This window comes from Labrus mixtus, chromosome 9 (assembly GCF_963584025.1).
Source record: "Labrus mixtus chromosome 9, fLabMix1.1, whole genome shotgun sequence".
Lineage (NCBI taxonomy): Eukaryota > Metazoa > Chordata > Actinopteri > Labriformes > Labridae > Labrus > Labrus mixtus.
This window is the reverse complement of record NC_083620.1, coordinates 746,705-772,091: the sequence shown is the minus strand read 5'-3', so window position 1 is coordinate 772,091 and position 25,387 is coordinate 746,705. Positions and strand designations below refer to the sequence as shown.

At 38.9% G+C, this 25,387-nt stretch overlaps 1 protein-coding gene across 1 annotated transcript in view; it reads left to right on the top strand.

Moving 5' to 3' along the window:
* Positions 1 to 25,387, top strand: part of vaspb (vasodilator stimulated phosphoprotein b) — a 37,217-nt gene that overhangs the window by 7,203 nt on the left and 4,627 nt on the right. The window contains exons 2-10 of the mRNA XM_061045815.1: positions 14,301 to 14,472; positions 16,113 to 16,293; positions 18,395 to 18,461; positions 19,988 to 20,085; positions 20,632 to 20,879; positions 22,641 to 22,765; positions 24,992 to 25,043; positions 25,195 to 25,222; positions 25,333 to 25,372. Coding sequence (XP_060901798.1) covers positions 14,301 to 14,472; positions 16,113 to 16,293; positions 18,395 to 18,461; positions 19,988 to 20,085; positions 20,632 to 20,879; positions 22,641 to 22,765; positions 24,992 to 25,043; positions 25,195 to 25,222; positions 25,333 to 25,372 — 1,011 coding nt within the window. The remainder of the gene's footprint in view (positions 1 to 14,300; positions 14,473 to 16,112; positions 16,294 to 18,394; positions 18,462 to 19,987; positions 20,086 to 20,631; positions 20,880 to 22,640; positions 22,766 to 24,991; positions 25,044 to 25,194; positions 25,223 to 25,332; positions 25,373 to 25,387) is intronic.

The window sequence follows — 25,387 nt, the reverse complement described above, 5'->3', positions numbered from 1 at the left end:
CGTACGTGGTGATTGGCCGCTGGCTCCCTTCATCGACACTAGTTCTTTGCCATCTGCTTGTTGTGTCAGGGCCTTTAGTAGTAGCTTAATAACAGTCGTTTTCTAAGTTGACAAGGTGACAGGCGCATTTTGTGGCATAAAATGGTATTACATGTGACTGTATAATTGTAAACAGCTTGTGATTTTTAATCAGTAAATTCTTAAATGGGATTAATCATTAACATCACTAATATCTATATTTATCTATGTCTACAGATTAAAGATAGATCTAAGAAAAATATAGTTTTTTTCTCTCCCTAATATCGGACCCAAAACTCCCTTTTCGGTCTCTCCCTACCACCTACCTATTTACACCCATTCACACACTGATGGCAGATGTTGCTAAGTAAAGTGACCTTCAGTATTAACTAGGGATGCCAATTTCAGTCATTTTTCTTAACCGACAGTTGAACACCTTAACGATCAATTATCGATTAATCATTAATAATTAATGAGTTACAAAGTGCACGTCTTTTTCTCAGTTTATGTTTTATTGAAACCATTATAGCAGCACAGTAGTTGCTTGAAACATTAATTCATTAAATACAATCAGTTTGAACTAATAAAACAACAAGGCTCTCTCTCTTTTAAAAAAAAAAAAAAAATTATTTATGGGCTTTTTGTGCCTTTTAATGGAGAGATAGGACAGTGGATAGACTTGGAAATCAGGGCGGGAGAGAGAGAGTGGGGAATGACATGCGGGAAAGGAGCCACAGGTTGGATTTGAACCTGAGCCGTCCGCTTGGAAGACTACTGAACAGCTTCCATACATGGGGTGCACGCACTAACCACTGCACCAGCGCCCCGGCTCTCTCTCTTTTAAATGTATGACGCTCCTTATTTAACGGCACTGCTAACAATACCAATCGTGCGCTACTGCTGTTTCTATACTAACAAGGCTGACCGAATGAAACTCCTTTTTAAAATCAACATAAAGTTCTGTATTAAAGTGAAATAAAACCATTTGAGCCTCTTCACAATACACTTAATTCTTCTGTTTTGTAGTCAAATGATCATTTCTACACATTCAGGAGTGAGCGCATAAAAATGTTCTTCTACTTACTTATTATGATTATTATCTATTTGGTGTCATGCTCCCTGAATGATGCTGCATAAGAACGGTGAAACTAAGATGGTGGTTGCCCCAGCCTTTTCAAATGGGAAGATCAGTCACTGTCGGGATACTGGGGAGAACTCTGACAACTGTTGTGATGACTCACTCAGGGTAACATTGTGAATCTAAAACAGCTTTTTGTTTAAGATTTGAGAGTAACAGGAGAACTCACTCTTTTATATTACTGTGAGTAGATTAACCCTGACCAAAATGAACTGTGAACGGGGGCTTAATGTTGATTGCCTGTTGTGATTGTTACTGTTTTAATACATTGTTCTTTTTAAAGATTTGGCTTGTTTCAGGTCTGTTTATATTTGCTGTTGCTTGTTAATGTGTCTGACTATTTCTCTGCAATATCGGGTACAAATTCAGGCTGCAAGGCCAGGAAGTGGTTAAAACGATGAAGTAACCTTTTGTAATTCCTTTTCTGGTTTGAATGTGTATTGAAAGCTGTGAAAAGAATAATTACAGCAATTATGAGTCACAAAGCTGCATGGAAGTAGTTCATTTGCAAAGTCGCGAGGATTACTTAATTATTTATTTTTTTAACCCCCCCTAATATAATGGTAGGGAAACACTGGTAAGAATAGTGGTGTTATAACCTCACAGAGGTCATTATATCACTACTTAGTCTACTGTAACTTGGATGTGTCTTGGTTTGGCTCCAGGACTGAAATCTGAATAGTATTTTTCTTATCACCACTTGCATGATTCACATGATAAAGGATTTGTATCACTGTGCTAAAGCTGCTCTTATACCTGCTTCTACATATGGCATTAAGAACACTGCATGAATTCAACCAAGTAACAAGTGCCAGCAGGTCTTGTTCTTGGATCACATGATTGAGGGAACATGTTTAGGAAAGTAGAGAAAAGTTGCAAAGGAGAGATGTGGGAGGGTCAGGTAAACGGAGGCGGAGCAGGACAGAATACTCAGATCCACTGGGCCTGACTGTACTTGCCAGCACATTTGGGAAATAGCTCTCAGATCACAGCCATATACAGACATCTCGAAGAGTGCATGTTTCCAGGCTGTGCTCTGTGATTTCCTGTTAACCCCTCCCTTACAGTTTAACAACAGAGGGATTATGAACTCACTCTAAGTGTATAAACAGCAAGTAAAGATGGACTGGGTTTACTTTTGAAGGTGTTTGGAAAAATCATTTGCAATTTGCATGGCATCCTTTTTATCTTCTTTTCTTTGCTGAAGTCCTCTGTTGTCTCAACAAAGTCCTTTTTTATTGGAGGTATTTTCCAGGGTTGATGACTCAAATCCCTCTCAGAGCATCAGCTAGAGACCTATTTGTGTCCAAGAGAAAACCTCCTAAGTCAGTGTTCACTTAGCTGGCTTAGCCCTACAGCTAATAACAGTGTCCGTAGAAAAGGGCTGGTTGGTTTACTTCAGAGGAATTCTTAGCATTAGAGCCCGCCTTCCATGATGGACAGTCCAGTCAGCTGGCAAAAGTGAAAAGAGCACCTGAAGTGCAAAGTGCACATGGCAAACATGTGAGCCCTCTTCACATATGAAATTGAACTTAAACACTATCCTTTCAAAACCTGGACTGCATATAGAAGTGGTGAATAAAACTTTACACCTTTAATGACTTATTTGTTACCAAAAAGCCATCAATTCTATACAGCAAGTAGAACTGCTGAAACTGAAATTAAATAGAAAACAAAATATTCTTAGAATTAACGCAAATATACATTATTTTCAAAGTATATAATATTATATACTTTATATATATTATAGTAACGCAAAAAAAAAAAAATCAATAAGATGAAAGTCAAAATAAAAAGAAGCTGAGTTACCCCTCCCTCAGGGCCCGGGCTGGGCCATCCCATTAAAAAAAAGTCTTGAATCACCCCTGCTTGTTGATCTTGCGGCAAAGGTCTCTATTTACCGGACAGAGGGGGCAGCAAGTGAAGGACAGGGGACTCCACTTACATCAGGTAAAAGTCAGACAACTTTGCAAAGATTACAAACTTTCCTTCATCTGATTAACAGTGACTGACGCTCTTTCTGTTGAGAATAGAAAGGCTGTTGGATATCTTAAAAATCCAAGAAACATCTTTAATAGAATCCAAAACAATATGGTATAAGAAAAGGAAAGCGTTTTAACTTGTGGCTCAGCCACAATTCATACCATATCGCTGCGTCTGAGTCTGTGATTGTATCAGAGTATAAAACTCACTCTTGGATGTAACTCAAGAGCGGAGCAGAGATGTTTATCAGAACAGAATGAATAGATTAACAAGGTCCCAATTCTAACGATTGATTTAGGGATATTCAAGTAAAAATAGCAATTCTGCTTCAATGTTTTTAGGATTCTCAGAAAAATTATTTAGTAAATTGTATAAGGAACCTTCTAACCACTATTTAAAATGTTAAGGTCATCAAGAAAAATAAAACCAAAACAAACACGACAAACCTCCAATTCCTCTACACTCGCGTAGGCACAACAGAGTTATGAATTAGAACACACCCATAAGAGGGCGCCACAGGAATGAGTCCTAAACCCTGAAGTGAGTTAGCATTTGAGCGCCATGGGGTCTAACGTCTAAAACTCAATGAGGATTATGAATGGGTTTGTGGTTAGATGCCTGAAATAAGGTCTGTGGTTAACAAAAAAAAGGCAGTGGCTAAATGTGACTACAGTGGTTGTCGGGGACATTAAACGTCATCACGCCGGACACAGAGGCCGGGAACTCTCTCACTAGTCGGAGATGTCTCCTGTAGGTTTAATCTTTAGGTTAAGGTGAATATTATGTTAGTAAACAATTTATTAAGATACATGGATTAGTTTATCAGAGATCGTTTGAAGCATAACGGTAGTGACATCACAATCATCTGACCGTGGTGTAGTTAGCTTTATCATAACGTTAGCTTTTTACTTCTGTCGGCCACATTAACTCTTCAAACATCATAAAAATGGCGTTCATCTGTGAAGATTATCCTGCTGAACAAAATGCCTATACTTCAGAAACATATGTCAAAGTCAATTGATACAGAGAATAGTTTTGTATTCATAACATGTAGTTTACAAAGTCAGAAAGTATTATCAGAAGTGTTGCGACACCTGTGTGATTCATTATCCTTTTTTGGAGTACATTAAATTATTCTCATTTAGGACAAAGCACTGCAAAAAGGCTTACCATTATTTTGTTATATTCATTTTTTTTTTCAGTTCCTACAGACACCTGGCATACGCCAATGTTGTGCGGTGGTGCTGGGAATACCTGGGCCAGCACATCAGGGTGGTCATGCCGTCTTGTGTTGTCACCCGCATCAGGAGAGTTCCCTCAACCTGGTATAGCTTGTACAGGTTTCCAACTCCCTCCCCTTGAATAAAAACATTACTGGAGCTCTCTCATATCCACAGCTACATCCAGTCCACGTTTTTGTTAGGGCAGGATGTTTCCCTACCACATCAAAGAGTTTAAGGCAATACAGTTTTGATTGGAAACTATAGCTGAAGTTTTATACTTTTTGGGGAGGGGGGGAAGGGAACTTCTTCTTCTTTATGAATTACATATGGACATGTCCTTTTTAGATGGTCCTGGTTAAAAGGCAGCAACAACTTCACAGTGATAACAGCATATCATAAAACATGTCATATGGCCCTTTATCATATAAATAGTAGGAGAAGCATGGGTAGTAGTTTAACACCAGCAGCAGTCATTTAACTGTACCATTTGCAATAGTAGATTGATGTTCAATTAACACTCTTTTGTAAACTATAAAACATGCTCCACTCTGTTTCCCAGTTTAAATTATAAACTACAATTGATTTTGAACAGTCTGTGATTGATCAGGAGTATTTCATAAGCACCATCAAAAATAAAAACAGCAAAATGAATAAGCACATTAGGGAAGAGACACCAAACGCCTGGAGTTGGTGCTGTGCAGCTTGAAGGACAAATTGTTCATGTCTCAGTCGTCCATGTGAAGATTGCAACCAGACAGTACACAGCAGTCTGAAGTGTATTCACTTGGGGTGACAGGAACTTACTGCCTGCAAAAAAAAGGAATCATAGTCACATAAACAGCAATACCAAGAAATGTATATTTACAAAATATTATGTAGTGAGTAAAACCTTACATGTTCTTGAAGAACCTTGACTGGTGTCTCCGCTGCCTCCTTCTTGTCCAGTCTTGTGAACTGGGCGCAGAGTTTCTCTGGTACAGAGTCTGTGTCCAGGAACTCCTGGTATAGACAGGGGTCTTTCATAACATTGTGGAAAATGTTAATCTGTCCAGCAGCATGTTTGGTGCTGACTGGTTCTGTCTGTCACCCGATCACCTCTGCTCAGTTTAGGCTGAAACAGAACATATGCTATATCACCATTCCACTTCATCCCAGCTATTGGACTCTCGCCGTAAACACAACGGACGAGTGTATCCACTGCACTACGTTCCCCCAAAAGCTTCTCCGCCGCCGGTTTCCCGGGATACCTGGTTGATCCTGCCAGTAGCATATGCTTGTCTCAGTCTAAGTAGTGTCATCTCACCTGCTGTTAGGGTCTGGCAGGGCGGCGTGCGTGAGTGGTTGAGCGACTGAGAGAGAGGGAGCGGTGAAGTGAGCGGACCAGAGCAGGGATTTTGACAATCTGACAGTTTTCTTATAGTTAACATCACATAAGGGGTATATTGAACAGTTTCGGGTTTAAAGGCAGCGGCCTCCAGATCTGTGCGTTCACCTTTGTCTTCAGTCAGAACGGGCTCTCGGATTTGTTTTTGAGGTCTAAGTTTCGACCCTCCAATAGCCCATTCTATTATTTATTTCACGTCCTCGGCATTCGGCTATTTGAGTATCGTCAATCTGTCTCTGTGTGCTTTGAGAAAGTTACGTTTCTCTCTTTGTCAGTTGAGTTAAGTTGCTACAGTCATTTCCTGATATGACATCAACAAAATAAAAGCATTCCAGGAGGACTTTTATTGTGACGGATTTTTCGGAAATACAATGTTTTTAATCATCGAAGTGACTGCGCTTAAAGTAAGTGTGCGATGTTATACACAGAAATTTATAACAGAAATCAAATATATCCTATTTAAATGTCTCTCTGAGTCATGACGGTCTACAATGATTGAGAAGCATTGATTTCCACATAGTCCATGAGCACTGTGTTCTGTTAGTGCCACGGATTTGCTACGACGGACAGCAACCGTCCCGCCCTTCTGGGTCAGTTTCTGGATCATGAGTGCTGCCATTAGCACCTGTACACATATTCCAGGAGAACAACTATAAGATCACAGGAATAAAGAGAACATTTACAAATATGTTGTTTTGGCTTTCTGGGAATGATTTACTGTTAATGTGGTGCCTGTTTTGACATCAAGATGATAAAGTAATGGAAAATACAATCAGGAGTCTGCATATTGTGTTATTTTTTTAAATTGTCCGAATGCTTTGTGCATTTCCTTGTCTGACTTTGTTCGGGTCAATATATTATGTTCAGCTTGACGTTTGCTTGCAGTGGGCCCTGTTGAAAATAGACTTGGAGCAGATTATTAGGAAAGGAGCAGAGCTTAGTGGCATACTGCGGTGGAAATAGGAGCATTGCCTTGAGTGGCAGTGAACAGCGCCATAGTAGTATGGACTGATGCGCACATAGACAACATATGACTCTATGGCCTGCGAGGTCCATGCGTCACAGTCAGATCTGCTCAGCTTTTCTTTGACTTCAGACAATCTTGTTGTAGATTTGAAGAAAAACTTTCTTAACAGTATAATGTACGTCTGTTGAAAACTTGGTTTTGAAAATCCGTATTTTCCACAATGCTATACGGACGAAGGTTTTGCAGGTAAAATGAACTATTGACTTTATGAAGATGCTTTTGCTTTGTATAAAGTTCTGGGTACTTCAGTGTCCATTGGTTTGCTGTTAGTCATTTGGTTTGCTCTGTGTTCAGAAGGTGACATGCACAGTGGGCACTCATGTTGGTAATATTTCCACAATATAGCACCTGGCCTATCACAGAGTTTGCATATGGCTTTAGCCATGTCCAGCTCTGCTTTTCCAGACATTTTTTTTTTCACAAAGTGCATCCATACTTGAGATTTAAATTGTAAAGATGCAGGCTTAAGCTCATCTTGCTTCAAGCTGATCCTGGATAGCATCGGCTTGAAGCGGAAGATGCAAAGTGATGATGTAACGCTTCCGCCAACGCTTCCGGGAAGACTGTTGATTTTAAAATTGGCCAACAAAGAATACTTCGATTAATCTGTTTTTCCCCCAGTCCTACTTGGTGGCCAAAATTGTTATCAATAATGTAGACACTAGGGATGCAACAATACAGTCAGCCAAAAAACCAAAAAACTGTTTTTGGTCATGGTTCACGGTTCGGTTCTGACAGGCCGGGCTGTTAAAATGTTTCCAGTGTTAAGTATTTTAGGCAAATTTTACAGAACATCAAGGGATTTAGAAAGAGAGCTACTTTTTTTCATTTTAAAACTATTTATTTTACTTTGAAGCAAAAACAAATTCAGGTGCTCTCCTTTCAGCCTATTGCAAAGGTCAGATTAGATTTGAACATGAAGTAAACTACAATTAGCTCAATGAATGTCAACAAAAAAGTGCATTGGTGGCATACTGTCATATTTCTCTTTTAGTTACGATTATGGCTCCTCTCTTATTCATGTAATGTTCAGTATTGTAAATATTTTGAGTTTTAACAGCAGCTCAAACGATTTAAGAACACTTCAAAAGACATCAAACCTCACACTGAAGGTTCAGACGTGGTTTATGACCAGTTTAGAGTTTTTAATAAGAGCAGTGAGGGTGATGCGCAGACGCACAGACAGAGGAGCACTCAGTTGATGTTGAAAGACATCAGTTAGTTAACAGACAGCAGCCTGCCATGTAGTTCACATACTTCACTGGTTAACATGTAGAGCAGATGATCAATTTCACTTTTTGTTTCTTGTCCGTCCACTTATATGCGTAATGGCACATTCCCCGACTCTCGCTCATCCGTATAGCGCTCTCTCCCTCTCACGTTCACGGACCCACAGTTATCTTTTAATGCATGTTTTTGACATAATGAGGGAGAGAGGCTTTCGGAAAAAGGGCGTTTGTGGTCGTTAATATACCTGGACGAGTGGGAAACACTGCGCAGTACATGTTTTCCAGGCGCACACACTCGCTCCACACTATCAGAAACTGGTCAACATCGCTACTTGAGCAATGACTGCAGCCTGTATGATCTATAGACTGTCACTGTACCGGCCCTGGCGGCCCTTCAGGCAGCCCGGCCCACCGGGAATTGTCCCGGTTCTCCCGATTAGCCACTCTGGGCCTGGCTGCTCCTCACTGCTCGCCATGCTAAAAGTAATGTTGTTGTCCGCGTCACCAAACTTTAGCGCGTGGTGATTGGCTATTAACTCACTTGGTGAGCGGGGTTTCCTCATCCCTGTGCGCTGACTCACAGGCACACACAGACAGAGCCAATTTAGAGAGAAATACAATGCGCGGAAACTAGTTAAACGCCAAACCGATAAAACCGCAATTCACAAGTCAGTATTGAACCGTGGATGCCATACCGAACGGTTCAATATTTTATTGCGAATTGTTGCATGCCTAGTAGACACAGTATTTGTTCTGAGGCCTTGCTTTCAATTTCTCAGTCCAAACCTCCAACTTCCATCAGATACATGTGCATTACAGCTCTGCTCAAGCACGGAGCAACACCACAGGATAGTTGAAGTCCTGAGACCAAGGAGTTACCGTGGTAACTAGAGAATCACGTGTGGCTTCTTTAAATAGGTATTTTAACGTTTAACGTAGTTTGCAGGACAAGATGGTTAATAGCATTACATCCTAAATTATCTCAAACATCTCTAACACTTTTTTTTACAACATTTATTTCCATCTGAAATTAATGCAGGTATATTAAATTGGAATAAGGTACAATATAAACCAATTTCTCAGTCCTCATGGTTTCCATAGGAAATGTTGTCATCCCCAATGCATTGCATAATTTGACAACAACTTGTACACAGTAATGGCCCTATCCAAAGGGTTACACATCTCGAATGCTTCTACAGCCAAACAAAGCTCCTGTGAGGAACTTACAGTCTGCTTTATTTTAACAGTGAAATGTATCAATCACTGTCAATCTTAACTGGAAAAGGTTAAACAAAACAAAGGAGCTAGATTGGCTGTGTTCTGTTAGGGCACGGTCACACTGGCATGGAGGCATCATTATCAATTTCAGTCTGTCTCATAATCAACTATGAGAAAGACGTATGTCAAAGAAAACAATTACATTTAGGTGTTTTAAAGTTGCAGTTTTTTTCATTATTTATTGCTTGTTTCTATCAGAATCACTCAACAGATAACAGGCAAATTTATTGGCCCAAAAACTTGAGAAGGAGAAGAGCAAACAAGGATCTCAAATACTTAATCATTTATTAATAATATTATTAGATTACTCTGTCTTTATTTAAGGTTTATTAAGCTGTAAGCATTGAAGCAAAAAAAAAAATCAACAATGGCTTGATTTCAATGGTATATGTTAGATGTTTATTTTTTTTTCTTTAACCTATGAGAGTGTGGCCAGTGACTGTTCACCAAGAGGCACACCGTATTAGGCATTGCTGGCAGCAGGAAGTGGGTTGTGGCTTTGGTGCAGTTAAACAGGAAGTAGCAGATTGTATCATTGGCAGGACAGATGGAGGGGGAGAGGGGGAAGAGATGGATTAAGGCACCAAGGGAAGAATACGGAGGGTAAAAAATACAATGAGGAGGGGGAACAGACCAGTTAAAAAAAATCTGATTTACAGTTCCTCTGTCTCTGTTCATCTGTAACTTTAATAATTATTCTCAATATTTTCTTCCTTTTCCCAATTAGTTTTATACAACATATTTTTGAGATGTTTGTTTTTTATAGTCATGGTATCATTTTCAAATATGAACAATTTGTTTCTCTTAAGATCTGTGTCCGAAACATACATTGCATTCTCTGACTCTTCTACCTGAAAGTGCATGTGTTTGCATTCCTGAATGTGTTGTAACTTGTGTGTATTCTGCTTGCTGTGAATAAGCTTTTGTCTCATGCCACACTTTTTCTTATGTGTTTTTAGATGGAGGTTTGTACAGCTTGTCTCAAAGAGCTCAGTTTAGGATATCTCCAGTGTTCAGACAATGTTATTAAAATTAGTAAAGGGACAAAATAAACCCAATTTGACGTTGTAAATAATTGTTTTTCCCACACTTCATCAGACACAGGATGTGGGATAGATACAGTGTGGCTCCAGGAGCTCAGCCTGTTTATCGGTCAGGATTCTTTTAGTGATTGACATTCACAGGCTTTTAACAGAATAATCTGTAGAGGCGATATTCAGTGTTTCTCAGATGCTTTAAGGTTTAAGGTGGATTCAAGCTGAGCTGCCATTAAGTTTCATTTAATTGACGTTGTGATGGATTGAGAGAGCGATCGATAGCTGTAAGAAACAGCAGGAAGGTTGAACAGTTTAAGCTGTGTGCGCAACAATGAACTTCTACCTGCTGGTGTGGGTTGCTCACACAGTGACGGGGCTTAGCCCTGAAGTTACCTAAATATCCCCTGTGCTTTCTGTCTACGCTCAGGACTCAGCAGGGAAGGTTAATTCTGTTGTTTGCAGCATAAGGGATGAAATGCTCTTAGTTTAGAAGTTTTAGGGCGCACTCACTAGTGCTGGGATATGCTTTTGTGGCAATTCAATTTTATCACGATTCTTGGTTGCTGATTCGAATAATATTGTGATTCAATACTATTGATTATTGCGATTTTATTATTATTATTTATTTATTTTGGAAGCATACAATGGGAAAGAGAATATAATATCATCATGAAATAAATCAAACTTTATTGTTTTTAAGGTTCAGTCTGAGAGTGGAGTTGTAGGTTGTTGATAACCTGAAAGACTCTGAACTACTGAGAAACCAAGGTGTACATTGACTGCTCCTTCACACTTTCAGAAGCTCTCGGCTCACCTCACATCTGTAACGTCACGATGATCGATCCCAACACAGGACCCCATACTATAGTTCACAAGCTGCAGTTGTATATGGAGATTGCAGCAATTGGTGGAGCAGCTGCAAGAAGAATGGTGTTGAATGTATCTCAGCATGCAAAAACTGTATCAATGATGATGTAGAGCAGAGGGTCCCAAACATTTGAGCCTGGGACCGCCAAAATGACTGTGCTAGAGACTGGGGACCCCCACTGTCATTTATTGTAAGATAGGCTAGAAGCAGAACACAAGTTATCTCCATGCATTAAAACTGTAGGACTGAGTAGAGACTCAAAATGTAATAAACAGACACTCAGGTGATGTATGTGCAACAGACACACCTACATTGTTGCACTGAAGTGAAAACCTACATTTAAAAGACTATTTTTAAATTCAACTACTTGTTTGTATATATTTTGACAATAATGGGTCAAATATGCCATTTTAAATCATTAAACTTTTTTATTTGGTTATGAAAGGCATCTAGGGACCCCCTTCTCAGGTTCTCAGGAGCCCAAGGCTCTAGGGTGTCCCAGCCCCCACTTTAGGAACTGTAGATTCTGGAGACTCATACGTGGACCCCTGAGACAATTAACAAAGTGTTGCAATATCTCTTTTTTTTTAAATAGTATTCCAGAAATTGAAATAAACATATAAAGCTACTTTAAAACATACATTTAAAAGGGGGCGTGGCTGTTTTCCCACCAAGGAGTGGATTCTTTTGCAAAACTAATGTTTGCAATGGATTCAGAATCCTGAAAAACATATCGTTTGACCCCTCACAAGCTACCTAAGGCAGAGGTTAACATTTTCAATTTTTCCCCAATGAGGTTCCAGGTACCCCAACTTTGAGCAGCTCTCCTGGATTTTCCTGCAGAAGTTGGATATAAATCTTTTTGTGTTAAAAGACACCTCTAAGAACACATTTGTGAAGAAATTTCTTGGTGAGACCATTTTTTCTCAGATTGGCCAAATATCTGTTAAATTCCCTCACTATATATCTGGGCTGTAAATTATACCCCCACAGCATCCGCAAGGCAAATGCTCATGCCTGTCAGATTTTCATATTAAAAGCTAGGTAAAAAGTCAAGTTTCAATTTTGATTTTGTATTCCCGAAAAACAAAATATTCAAGATAAAATTACTATTTTTGCCCATAGGTTTTGTCGTGTATAGAAATGTTCCAAAGTGTTGTTTTGTTTATTTTTTATATTTATATATATATCTATTTTTACTTATTTTCATTTGTTTTTCAAAGTGTTTAGAATGTCAGTGTTAAGATGTTAAAGTTTGTAAAATGCATGAGTAAATACATTAATAGATATAGATGTATACAGTCCTGTCTGACAGGGATAGTCTCCCGCTGTGAGGTGCAGAAGTGAACAGCCAGGTCAGAAGAATATCTGGAGCAGTCCTTCTAAAATTATTTAGATATTTTCAGGAGTGCAGATTAGGGCTGCAACTAACGATTATTTTAATAATCGATTAATCGGCTAATTATTTTTCCGATTAATCGATGAATCGGATAAAAAAAAAAAAAAGAACATTTTGAATTTCCACACGTTTATTCAAAAACAGAACATTAGTTCATTGACAGTGCAAACAAAAGTTTAAAAAAACAACAGGTTACTGCTTGGACGTCTCCATGAGCTTTGTGAAATGGGTCCTTGAGGGAAGAGTGTAGCCAGGGTTCAAGGTGGGGATCATTGTAGTGAAGTTACATCTTCATTTTCAACCATCGTCAGAGGCCTCATGTCAGCGATGAGCATGTTGAGGATGCTATCTGTCAAGACGGATGCTTGCTGTGGTGTACATGATGTTTTCTGCAATGACAAAGATAGTATTAGTATGTAAAACAGCACAATTTACATCTAATCAATGTGCCTTGTTGTTTTAGTTATGAATTATTGTTATGTAAAGGCAAGTAAGTAACCCAAAGAGCACTTACAGACAACACACGTTTTTATAATATATATTTATTTACACTCATACAGGTACCCTAAAAACTACTTATTTACACAAATTTAATTAAGTGTCTAAATGCACTTGCATACAGTGCAGTGTATTAACTCTCACCTTATTACAGAAAATTAACACTGGAAGCTTAATCATTACATTATTAAATCATTGAAGTAAGTACATTCGTTTTTAATTGTTTATTTATTTACAGCAAGCTGACAAAGTGCTTTAAAAATGTTTTAAACTAAAATAAAATGCAAAACACACACCTACACAAATACGTCAACAGAAAATAACGTGAAAAAAACAAAGAATATATCTGACAACGTATTGAATGTAGGCCTAAAAGGCAAAATAATAAAGTTTGCTTTAGTCTAAGCTTGTTTGACATTGGCAAAGTAAAAAGTTTGCTCTACCGCCGTCATTAACCAGCTAACGCTAACGTTAACGTTAAAGCACCAGCCGAGCAACCGGAGAGACTAACGTTACATTTACTTACTTGAAAACGGAACAAACATGGGATTTTGTAGTGACTTACCCTGCTGTCGAGCTCCCTTCCTAGTCAGCGATGACTCCGACATGTTTACTTTTCAGGTGGTGCTCCCGTGCCGCGTCATATCGCTATTGCAAAGCTTGAAACTAACTCATGTTTTTATGCATTGTGAAGTGCTCCCACACTTTAGAAGATTTCGGTTGAACCGTTCTCTCCGCTCTGCTATGTTTAATATCCGAAATACCAGCTCCGCTCTGTCACGCTCTAGCTCCGGCATGCTGTGCTGCTGTCGGCATGTAAACAGTTCGGCGTGTACGTCACCAGTCTGCGACGAAGGCAGTGACGCATTAATTGCGTGACGCAACGAATCGATAATGAAATTCGTTGCCAACACTTTTATTAATCGATTTTTATCGATTCGTTGTTGCAGCACTAGTGCAGATGTTAAAATGGTATTAGTGTGCAACTATTTGTCCCTAAATTAATATACTTTATTGGTGTTAAAGCATATTTGTTGTATACCTCCACTCCATGTGCTTTGTATAAAAGCTTCTTTGTCTTCTTCCTGTCATGTTGAATACTGATATAAAATGTGAATCTGAACAGAATACCCCAGAACTTGATTTTTTTTAGACCTGACTTGAATGTGTGACCTTCATAATGCCATAATTCATCTCAATAATGTTTCTTTCTTCCAGTGAGTCAAGTATTTGCCAAGCTCGGGCAACTGTGATGATCTACGACGATGGCAGTAAGAAGTGGCTACCAGCAGGTGCTGGGCCCCAGGCCTTCAGCAGAGTTCAGATCTATCACAACCCCTCCACCAATGCCTTTAGGGTAGTGGGTCGCAAGATGCAGACGGACCAGCAGGTATATCTGCAAGTTTTTGGTTACCTGTGTATATGTAACCACATTGTAGACACATGCAGAAGGTAGCGTGTACTTCAAACTAGAGTGTGTTCTGATATTTCTGGTGGTGCATTTGAAACTGTTAAATGTATTTTGCGGTATTAGGCTAGTATTAGCAGGTTTCTGAGGGATATTCCATCAATAAAAACTATTTTTTTATAAGCCCTTTTTGTGTCCCTGGAAACAGCAGAGAAGTAAATGACAACCAAAGAACTGACAAAGCCAAAGAGCTGTTGTTCTCAATGAGAAAAGGTTTATTTTATAACAACAGAAGAAAACTGAATTTGATGAACAAGGTGGGGGTGAAGATTGGACAAAGTGGATGTGCCAAACAAATAAACTCAACAAAACAAAAGCGGACCCAACTAGTCTCTAATCTCTTAAAATGAATCCAAAAACAAACCTAACTAACTTCTCTACAAAATATTGAAAGAGAAAACTACATGGGTGGCACAAACCACACTTAGCTAGTGTTTCTAACAAAGTCAACTGAGTAAGTGTAGCAAATGTAGGGGAACCCCAATTTACCTAGTCCAACCTCACCACAAACCTTTCAGAACAATGATCCAAAACAAAACTGACAGAGAATGATAATCCAACATGAATGGCAGAGTTACTTACTGCAGAGTTGGTGTGTGTTTTTATGGAGCCTCTCAGGTGCTGATCATTTGAGGTTGATTAGGTGATTACCTAGAGGAGCAAATCAAAAAGGAGTGAGGTCTCATGCTGTCAGCCATGTAACAGCCCTGTTTAAATGAATCATTTAGACTCAAACCGTTACATTAACACAAGTCGTCCATGTCAGTGTTACTCCAACAGAGCTAAAATAAGAGGCTCAAGCATAGACCCAGAATAGACCCTGTGTGGAAAAAGAAACTGCTGTGTTCTTCTAAGCAACAGAACAAACCTTGCTGATGGAATTGTGTGTTGAATACTTATTATTCACCAAAAATTACAATAATGTTTTTAACACAAGTCTATTTTTTATTGATAAATGAACGTTAAAATCACTAAATACAAGGCTGAGACTTAAATATTAGGTATTGTCAAAGATATGTTTGTACGTAAAGGATTTATTTACTGATATACAGCCAGGTGTTAGCCCAATTGGTGCGGTTCTTAAAGTCCCTCTGACCTAACTCTGGATCCATATTAATATTTCACCGTTACATCTCTGCATGAGTCATCTAAATATCCAGACATGGCGTTTCATGTGGCCAGAGTTAATGATCCTAATCCATTCCCTTGATGCATTAGTCGTGTTTATGTGTGAAGTCAACTAACCTTAGGTTAAGACAGCAGGATTGATGTTCTCATTAAAATTAGTCTGCATTTGTGCAATGGATGGGCAGATTTTCTGCCAAAACTACTTAAAAATGGACCCAGCTGAGTCTGAATGCGCCCTTAGTTGTACTGTAGTGAGTATGACAGTTGTATTTGTCTTTTTTTATTAATTGTTTTATTATATATAACCATTTTTAAGCTGTTCCTTTTACCTGTTTAATCTTTGAAAAAGGTATTTTAATAGTGGTGAGGCTTTCAAGTTTTAAAAAAGGACACCTATTGAATTGTATTGATCATCTGTCCTATTCCTTCCCCAGGTGGTGATAAACTGTCCAATTGTGAAAGGTCTCAAGTATAACGAGGCCACACCAAATTTCCACCAGTGGCGGGATGCCCGGCAGGTATGGGGGCTCAACTTCGGTAGCAAGGAGGATGCTGCTCTATTTGCCAATGGCATGTCTCATGCCCTGGAGGTGCTCAATTCCATGTCAGATGCAGGTAAATAAAAACTAACTATATTCCCAGGTTCACATTCATGGCTAAAGTGATTTAATATTTGCTAGAGTAGTTAGGGCTAAGCAGTAGAGAAATCATCCCTGTCCCTCTCTGTCTAGACTACACTTTTTAGGTTTTCTCTGCTGATCCATAACAGTAGTTCTGTTCTTGTCTTGCTGAGTCGTATTGTGCCCGTATAAAGATGACAGTTGAAGTTTCCGGATGACTAGCTTTGTCAAAGTGCATCTATAAGCAGAAATGGTCCACTTAATCATTTAAATGAGACACAACAAATTATGAGTAAACATCTTGTACGTTTTGCACAGTAATGAAAAGAAAAAATAATTTTCTCCCAAAGATGTCAAAGTAGAAAATACTACATATTTATTAGCTTGTGGAGCCCCAAATAATTCACAACAAAATTAATTGCCAACACTTTTTATTATTGATTTGTATCAATTTGAATCATCGCAGATATAAATGTTCCTCCTAAAAAATGCCCTGAAGTGAATTCAGTGATGAAATAGTGACAGAATATATTTTAAAACACTCTGCTTCCCTTCTGGTCTTCTGACTGTGTAGACGGTAAAAGTCGACAGTGCAGCAGTTGATGAATGGGCCAGTTCTTTTTTTTTTTTTTTGGGAAGGGGGAAGTAACACAAATTGTATGCTGTAAATGATAAAATAATAAAAACTGCATGTTGTAAACGTTAAATGTCTGTTGGATGAAAGGCGATTAATTTATTACTGGAATATCACTTTTATTTTCAATTTACACAATTTCATCATTTAATATTTCAAATCGCATGAACTTTTATCACCTCCTTCCTATCATCACCTATAGCTACTCCCAGAATGCACAGCAACGCAGGCCACTCCCACTAAGCTCCTCTATTTACAGACATGTACTTCAAAACATAAGGCCGTTTCCTCAACTGATTCAGAGATTTCTTCCAGATTTGATCTTGTAAATTCCTGTCAGAAAACAGACTCTATGTCTGTGTCCATAGGCAAACAGTGAGAGCATCGACACTACCAGTCCGCCCCAGCTCGAGCCGGCCCCAGCTCCTCGTCCTCACCGCAGTAGCTGAGCCGGCGGCACATCAGCCGAGGCATAACACCTGCCTGTCGGCACCAGCTGCTTCGCCGCTATATTGCTGTTCATAGAGATAGCCACAAACATCCGATTCGAGCACAAGTTTCTCAGTTTGAAGTTGAAAGATAATATTTTTGCCATTGTCGGTTCTTATCAGCTTTCTCCATAGAGCCTGTTAGCATAGCTTCCAAGCAATATGGCGGATGTTAAGTTTCGATTCTGGGAGTGAGTTCCCACCCACTGATCTGTGATTGGTCTGTAGCTTCAGTGGTCGAAAATATGAGGAACTAGCGTTGTAGTTTCACCCGGCTAACCGCAACAGCTTCCAGTGACGCAAAAATTGTCATTTTGCGTCACTGGAAGCTCCTTTTCAGACTTAGAAATACAAAGATTTTCCATCTCGAGAAAATGAGGGAGGGATGCACGACCATTCAAAAATACTACCAGGTTTCTAATGATACAAAGCTTAATGCAAATGAGTGAAGTATCCCTTTAATTAATTGTCATCCATTTTTCAAATCATTTGAATTTTTATCATTTTTTAAAATTCTTTAATTCTTCATTAAATGATGTAAACACCCCCTGTTTTTATCATTTATTTTTTGTTAGTTCCACCCCTCATACATAATCAGCATACATAGTTTGAGTCAAAAGTCAGCTCTCTATTTGAATTAAATCTGATTGTTTTTTGTTTGAAAAAATAAATACCGTGAATAGAAATGATGCTGTAATGTAAGACCACTGCAACATTGTTTAAAAACTATTATATTATAATTATAATGTAATATAAATATAATTATAGGTCCAATCCCTGATTGTGGCAGATAAGCTTTTTTGTTGACATGGACAGTCCTCAGACTTTGAAATGCAGCTGCATGGGTATAAAAGGTGTTTACAACAATGAAGGCACACAAATAAGAACATTGACAACAACATTTGATCTTGTTACCCATGATATTTGTCATTATTATCCACATTGTCTTTTGTCCCTGTATTTCTTTTCGGCAGGTTATGCAACCCTCCCCCGCCCAGTGTCAAATGGACCTACACCAGAAGAGCTCGAACAACAGCGGAGGTACATTCAGAATTACTTTTTTAAAAAAGTATTGACTCTCAATGGCACCATCAACACTTCATTGTGATTGTCCTGATAGCAATACCAAGTGTATTCTGAGTAATGTCAGTATTTGTTTTATAAGTAGATTTTCTTTGGAACCAAGAATCTTGAGGATATTTTGGTTGTTCTGTGAGACTGAGAGGTTTAAGTTTGTAGCCACCAAACTTCTGGTTCTATTTGAATAATTATCAGTAGCAAGTCAAGCTGTCTTGGCTTTGTGGTTATCCTGTTGGCATGGCGTGTGTAGAGGATTTGATGGCATTAGTCAGTAGTGCTAAACCGAGCAGCCCCTGTAGGTTAAAGCTTAGTGACAACAAAAGGACTGCTCACATCTGTGCCACCTCCGTTCCATTCACCTATCTACTTCTACAGATAGTAACAGATATATGGCTAGATTGTAGTTGTAGTAACACCATGACTGCTTTCATTGAAAAGGTATTAACCTTGTAATCTCATTTAGACTACATGGTAAGATGTTTCAAAGTCAATGAGGCTTTTTGAATTGCTAGAGATCCTGTTACTAGGACTTCCAGTGGCCGGTGACATATGCAGCTAATTGAGTCTTCAAACCTTTTTAATAATATCAAAAGGAAGTACTCCATAAGTTTGTATTATTATGCAGACGATACTCAACTATATATATCAATAAAGCCAGGTGACACCAATCAGATATGTAAACTAGAAGCAAGCCTTAAGGACATTAACTGACCTGGATGACCAGAAATGTTTTACTACTAAACCAAGCGGCAGTCTCCGGTGTTAAAATTGAAGCTGATGCAGAAGAGCAAAAACCTGCAGTTAGTCCAATGTCTGCTTCAGGCTTGCTGCAGAAGCAAGTCACATATACATCCATTCAAAAAAGCTGTTTTTACTGCAGAAATGACCTTCTTCAAGGCTTTGTTCAAGAAGATCCTGAGCCCCCTTGTCTCGTAGGTTCCTCTGGAACGTGGGTGTGGACCCGCTTGAATCCAACTGTTGCATCTATTATAATCAGCCCATTTCATGATCATTATAGTTCCTACTGTTGATATTTGAAATATCAGTCTATTATCATGCATTGTTGGTCCTGCTAATACCACACATACCGTTATCATTATTACTGGCACTGAGCTGTAAATCAATCTTATTCATTGTATTTGCAGTTGTTGCCCTGTTACTCCCTATTCATCTCTCTCTATCCCCAAAACAGTTCCTGCAGATGGCTTTTCAACATGACTTCTGTTCTGCTCTACCTTTCATGCTCATGGGGGATTATTGTTAAACAGTGTATGATCCAGACCTACTCTGTTTGTAAAGGATCTTGAGATAACAATTGTTAGGTATTTGCGCTTTACAAATAAAGAATGTATTGATTTCGTAGCAGTAAAATTAAAGATTGTAATTTACAGCTCAAATAATCCCCCTCCCCTGTTTGACAACTTTTTTCATTTTGTGCATGATAACATATATTTATAGCTGAAAGGTGTGTGTGTGTGTGTACACAGATTGGAGCAGCAGAGATTGGAACAGCAGGAGAGAGAGAGACAGGAGCGGGAGCGACAGGAAAGAGAGAGACTGGAAAGAGAGAGACAATCTGCTGCAGGTCAGAAAACAACTGGGATGGTCAACATAACATAAAATAACATCGATTAGAAGACAGTCCAGTCTGAGTCCCTAATATTTTGCCTGCGTATGGTAATGACTTTTTCCTTAAGTATTACCACCTGTTATAAAGTAAAGGCAAAACAAAATAGATACTTTAATAATCCCCTGGAGAGAATTCGTTTTTTTTAACACTGAAAACATTACACCAGAAACTGAGAGCAACACAGTACAGACAATAAGGTGACATAAGACATTGTCCAAGGTTCTGAGTGCAATGTTTACATTATTTCCTCCTGTTTGTGCATTGACATCGACTGGAATTTCTAATACTTTAAAACACCGGCTATCTTTGGACACCTAAGTATTTTGTGTGCTATCCTATTTCAAAATATAAATCAGTTTTGGTTTGAAGATCAGTAACTCCAGCACCTTTTTATCAAGATTATACACTGTCAAGGAAGTTTACTCTCATAATTTACCTACATCACACTGTCATATCATTTAAGAATGGTAACTGATGTTTTCTCTTTTTCTCTTTTGAAAGTCCCCATTCCACCTGCTCCACCTTTGGCCCCTGTAAGCGCTGCTCCACCACCAGCACCTCCCCCACCCCCTTGCCCTCCTCCCATGGCTGGCATCCCTCCCCCGCCAGGACCACCTCCCTCAGGACCTCCCCCAGCCCCTCCCCTTCCTGCTGCAGGAGGAGGTGGGGGAGAAGGAGGAGGGGGCCTTGGTGGTGGTGGAGGGTTGGCAGCTGCCTTAGCAGGGGCTAAACTCCGCAAAGTATCCAAGGTTGAGTATAAAACTACTGTCTTTTGATTTGAATGGGTAGGACCTGTACTGATTCTTTTAGAGTTTTATCTGCTTACCTTTGTCAGTCATTCAGTCATTGAGGCCGGGTTGTTCAGAAGTTATCCAACAGGATCTTATTGGATAAGATCATCTTGAAATTCTGTTGTTCAAAGGAAAAACAGGATTACATAATCGGATGAGATCTGTCCCCGTTCCTCATATGAACTCATTTAGCTGGATAATATCAGGATAACCTGTAAGGGGGAGGTACCTTAAGCTGAACCTGTGTTGTACACACAATGAAGAGGTATTGTAGTCTGGGAAGATACTCACTCTCTTGCCATGGAGGGCGGCCTTAAGGAACACCACCTCTCTCTTGAAAATAGTGACATTTCACCACAACCACTCTCGGAGGCTCTCCTTCGCTGGGTGGGGGTCGTAGGCTGTGGTGGGCCCAGTCTGAAGTCGAGGATCAGCAGCTCCTGAAGTAGCTTAGCGATTGGCCTCCGCTGTTCTCGAGTCCTTCTTTTATTCTGACAATGCGAGCATTACAGGTTGTCTAGCTTTAGCTGTAGCATAGCAACCTCCAATTTCAACTGGCCGACATCCCCCTCCATATCCGTCGTGTTATCCAAGTACGTGTTCAGTCCGTCTTCCAAATCGTTCAAACAGGTCTCTTGTTTCGCCATGTCGTCCCGTATAGAGTCTATCTGAGACAGTATTTTACTCTCACTGCTTGCAATGGCAGCCATCACCACAGATAAGTCCATAGCCTTGTCGTCCGGGGCTCTCACAGAGCCTGAGGCTTTAGCGGCCTGGTCTTTACCGGATCTGATTTTACTCATGGCACCCTCCAAACTGTCAAAAATGGAGTATAAAGTTGGGAATAATATATAATCTGGACTGGATTTGTAATATGTGTTAAAATCCTAAAGAATAACCAAACCTGGAATAATAAAATAGACAATAAATGGTGTGCTAAAGTCAAGAAAGTAATTGATAAAGTAATGAAGAAATAACTAATGTCAAGTTAAAGTTAAATTATGAAACACATTTTATCAATGTATATGTTCTTGACTGTTAAAGAAAATTACCATGGAAGGTCTTTTTTGAAATGTTTTTTTTCAATGTTGAAATAAGTGACCTCATGTTAGCTGTTCTACCCTTTGTTCTCCTCAATATTTAAAAAATATTTGTTAAAATATTTTAAACTGGAATTATTGCATCCCCACTGACATTTAAGATTTACTTTTATTGATCCCCGCAAGGGGAAATTTCAGTTTTTACACTCTGTAGGTCATGAACACACACACAGGCTGAAATATAAACACACGCAGAAACGGCATCCTAATGCACTAATGGAGAGAAGCCAGAGTTACGGAGCAGCCCACAGTGGGCGCTCCTGAGCTGATGGTGGGGAGGGGGTTTGGTGGGTGGTGCCTTGCTCAGGAGGTGATCTGGCACCTCTCTAGCTACCAGACCAACTTCCATATTTGGTCCGCACCGGGACTTGAACTGGCGACCCTCCGGTTCCCAACCCAAGTCCCTACAGACTGAGCTACTGCCGCCCGCGACATAGTTGTGAGGTAGAAATGGTTTCATAGAAAATAACAAATGAAATATTCCACCAAATAGCTGTTAATATAAAAAATTACCAGATCTGAATCCTTCTTATCCTGATAAAACCTTTTGAACAACTGGGCCCAGCTCTACTAGATGTCCTCTGAATTATTGTATCTGTTTTGTATTTGCTGCCCTCAGCAGGAAGAAGGAGGCACTGCAGCACCAATAAGCAGAGCTGACTCCAGTCGCAGCAGCAACTCCTCTATTGGAGGTGGAGGGGGGGCTGGATTGATGGGGGAAATGAGTGCCATCCTGGCACGAAGGTGAGTTACATCAAGTTTAATGCGAGATAATATATATCATTTCTCACACTTTATTACTCTAATGTGATAACTTGATTTCAATTTAATATAGTTCTTTTTATCTTCATTAAAGCAAATTATTTTAATACGTCTATATTTTGTCACTATTTTTTAACTGAGCCTACTTCAGAATGATGTACATTTTTATTTTTTTTATGTTTTAAGACTTATTTTGCGGCTTTATTGGAGAGACAGGACAGTACATCCCCCTGAGTGGGAAATCAGGGGGATTGAGAAATGACATGTGGGAAAGTAGTAGATTTGAACCTGTGGCGCCTAATTTGACAAGGGTCGCAAGTGAAATGAAATGGTTCTTCAATAGTTTAGTGTCTCCTCTGGACAGCAAGACCCCTGTATGAAGCACGGCTAGAGTACCAACTCTGAAGCTAAGCCATGAACTGCTGTGGATGGGATTTGGAGAAAAATGTAATAAAACCGCTGAAAATGTATGAACTAAAGTGTATGCTATATATTTGCACACTTCCAACTCTTCATGTTGTCATCAGACTGCCTTTTCTATGGCCCTATGTTTTTTTCTGTATTTTCTACATACTCAGCATATACAGCTGTTTCGGTTAGGTGTTTATGAAAAAGAGAACAAAAGCAAAAAAGGTGAGATAAATGTATTTGCACCCGTAGGTAGATTTGGTGTAGTGAGTGATCGACCTCCTTTAAAACATAATCAACTGCACAGGACAGTACAAAACACAATTCACAGTGCTCAATACTAAGAGAATAACCCTTAGTAAAGATAAGATCAAATATCTCATCAGTAAGAACGAGGCAAATTAAAGCAAGATAGAAAAGTAGTATATTTAACCAATCAGTAAAATCATTGTAAGCTTAAATAAGATCACTAAAAACAAGATGAAGGAAAACAAGATAGAATGTGCAGAGATCCATAAATAGTCAATAAATAGTACTGAATTTTGCTCCTTCAGCATCAGTGCGTTCATCTCTAATGGCTGCTGGGACAAAGCTATTTTTTTTTACCCCTTTTTGACTAGATGGTACTTTATACCTAAGTCCAGGTGTGAGATGCTGAAATTCACCATATACAGGGTGGGTGTCATCTTTTAGAGCAGGCTATCCTATAAAAACTGTCTGGTGTACAGGGATTCTTGACTAAGCTGTGACCCTTCCATCAGTCCACTGGACCCGTTTCATGATAAAATCACATCATCAAGGTTGTATCAATGTGGAAGGAGGAAAGTTTTCTCAAGCAGAAAAACTGCTTGTGTCCCAATTATACACATAGCTTCACAATTTATGATGTAAATTACAAAATCTTGTTCATGTTAAAGGATACTTTAATGAACCAGATTATACTGAGGTATAATAAAGGGAGAGGGACGCAGCCCTTTTATATCTGAATCCCTTTTAAAGTTTAGATATATTAGCAGTAACTTTGCACTTCATGTGTTAAAGCAGATGTTGCACAACAACACATTCATATACAGGTATTTGTAAACCTCATATATTTATATTTTCTGCTTTTAGTTTTTGTGCCGTCATTACTGTATCTACATATATTCTTAATTTTAAACATATTTGGGTCATTTCTTTTTTTTAAATGTCTATCCATGTGTTTCTTTAATTTGTGATATTTGTTTTGGGGTGAGGCTTTAAATAAGCTCTCTGAGTTTTCTGCGTCATACTGCACAGTGTATTATCTATCTTTGTTATTTGTGTATTTTCTTAATCATACAAAACAAAAAAATAAAACGAATAAATTGGTATGAAATATGCAATTATACATCATGCTATATAAATTAGATTAAAATGATTGATTTTGGAGAAGCAGAAAGTAATTAGATATGATTTTCATTGATTTATTTGTAGGTGCTTGTTTACATTGTAGCAAAAATATCTAAAGTTATGTTTGGGTACTGATAGAGAAGTGATGTGAGTATGAAAATACTCCTAATTTAAAAATGTCATTGATTATTAAACGATCTTTGAATCAGCTTGGTCCTTTGCTGATATGGTTATTGATCTGTTTTGCTTCAAACCCCATCCACAGGAGAACATGGCTTAATTTAATGTTGGTCCCTCGGCTTCTCCAAACAGAAGCTGTGCTGACTGCCATCTACTGTACGCAATAAACTCACTATCGAAAGGCACCTTGTAAAACTCCAGTTCAAAAGGTCCAGACTACCCCTTTAAATCGATTCCTCTTTACCTCAGGAGAAAAGCTGCGGACGTCGGAGAGAAGCCACCTTTGAAGACGCAAGATAATGTAACGTTCACTCTTTTGTCATATTTTTTTTAATCCTCAAGACTACAAAAAATGTGTTTTAATACAAGGTCTGGCAATATATGCCATAGTCCCGACCAACACAAATAGAAATAGGTTGAGGATGATTCACTCTTTTTTTTCTTCTGTACAGGATGATCCAGAGCCTCAAGGTCAAAGTGGTGAGAACTAAACATTTTTTCGTAAGCATGCCATCTATATTAATCCAGGTGATACATTTGAACTAAATGAAAAGGTAAATGAATCCCATTTGTATCCTTTGTCCTCTCAGACACCCTGAGAAGACCTTGGGAGAAGTCAACCATGACCAGGTAATCCAGGATTCA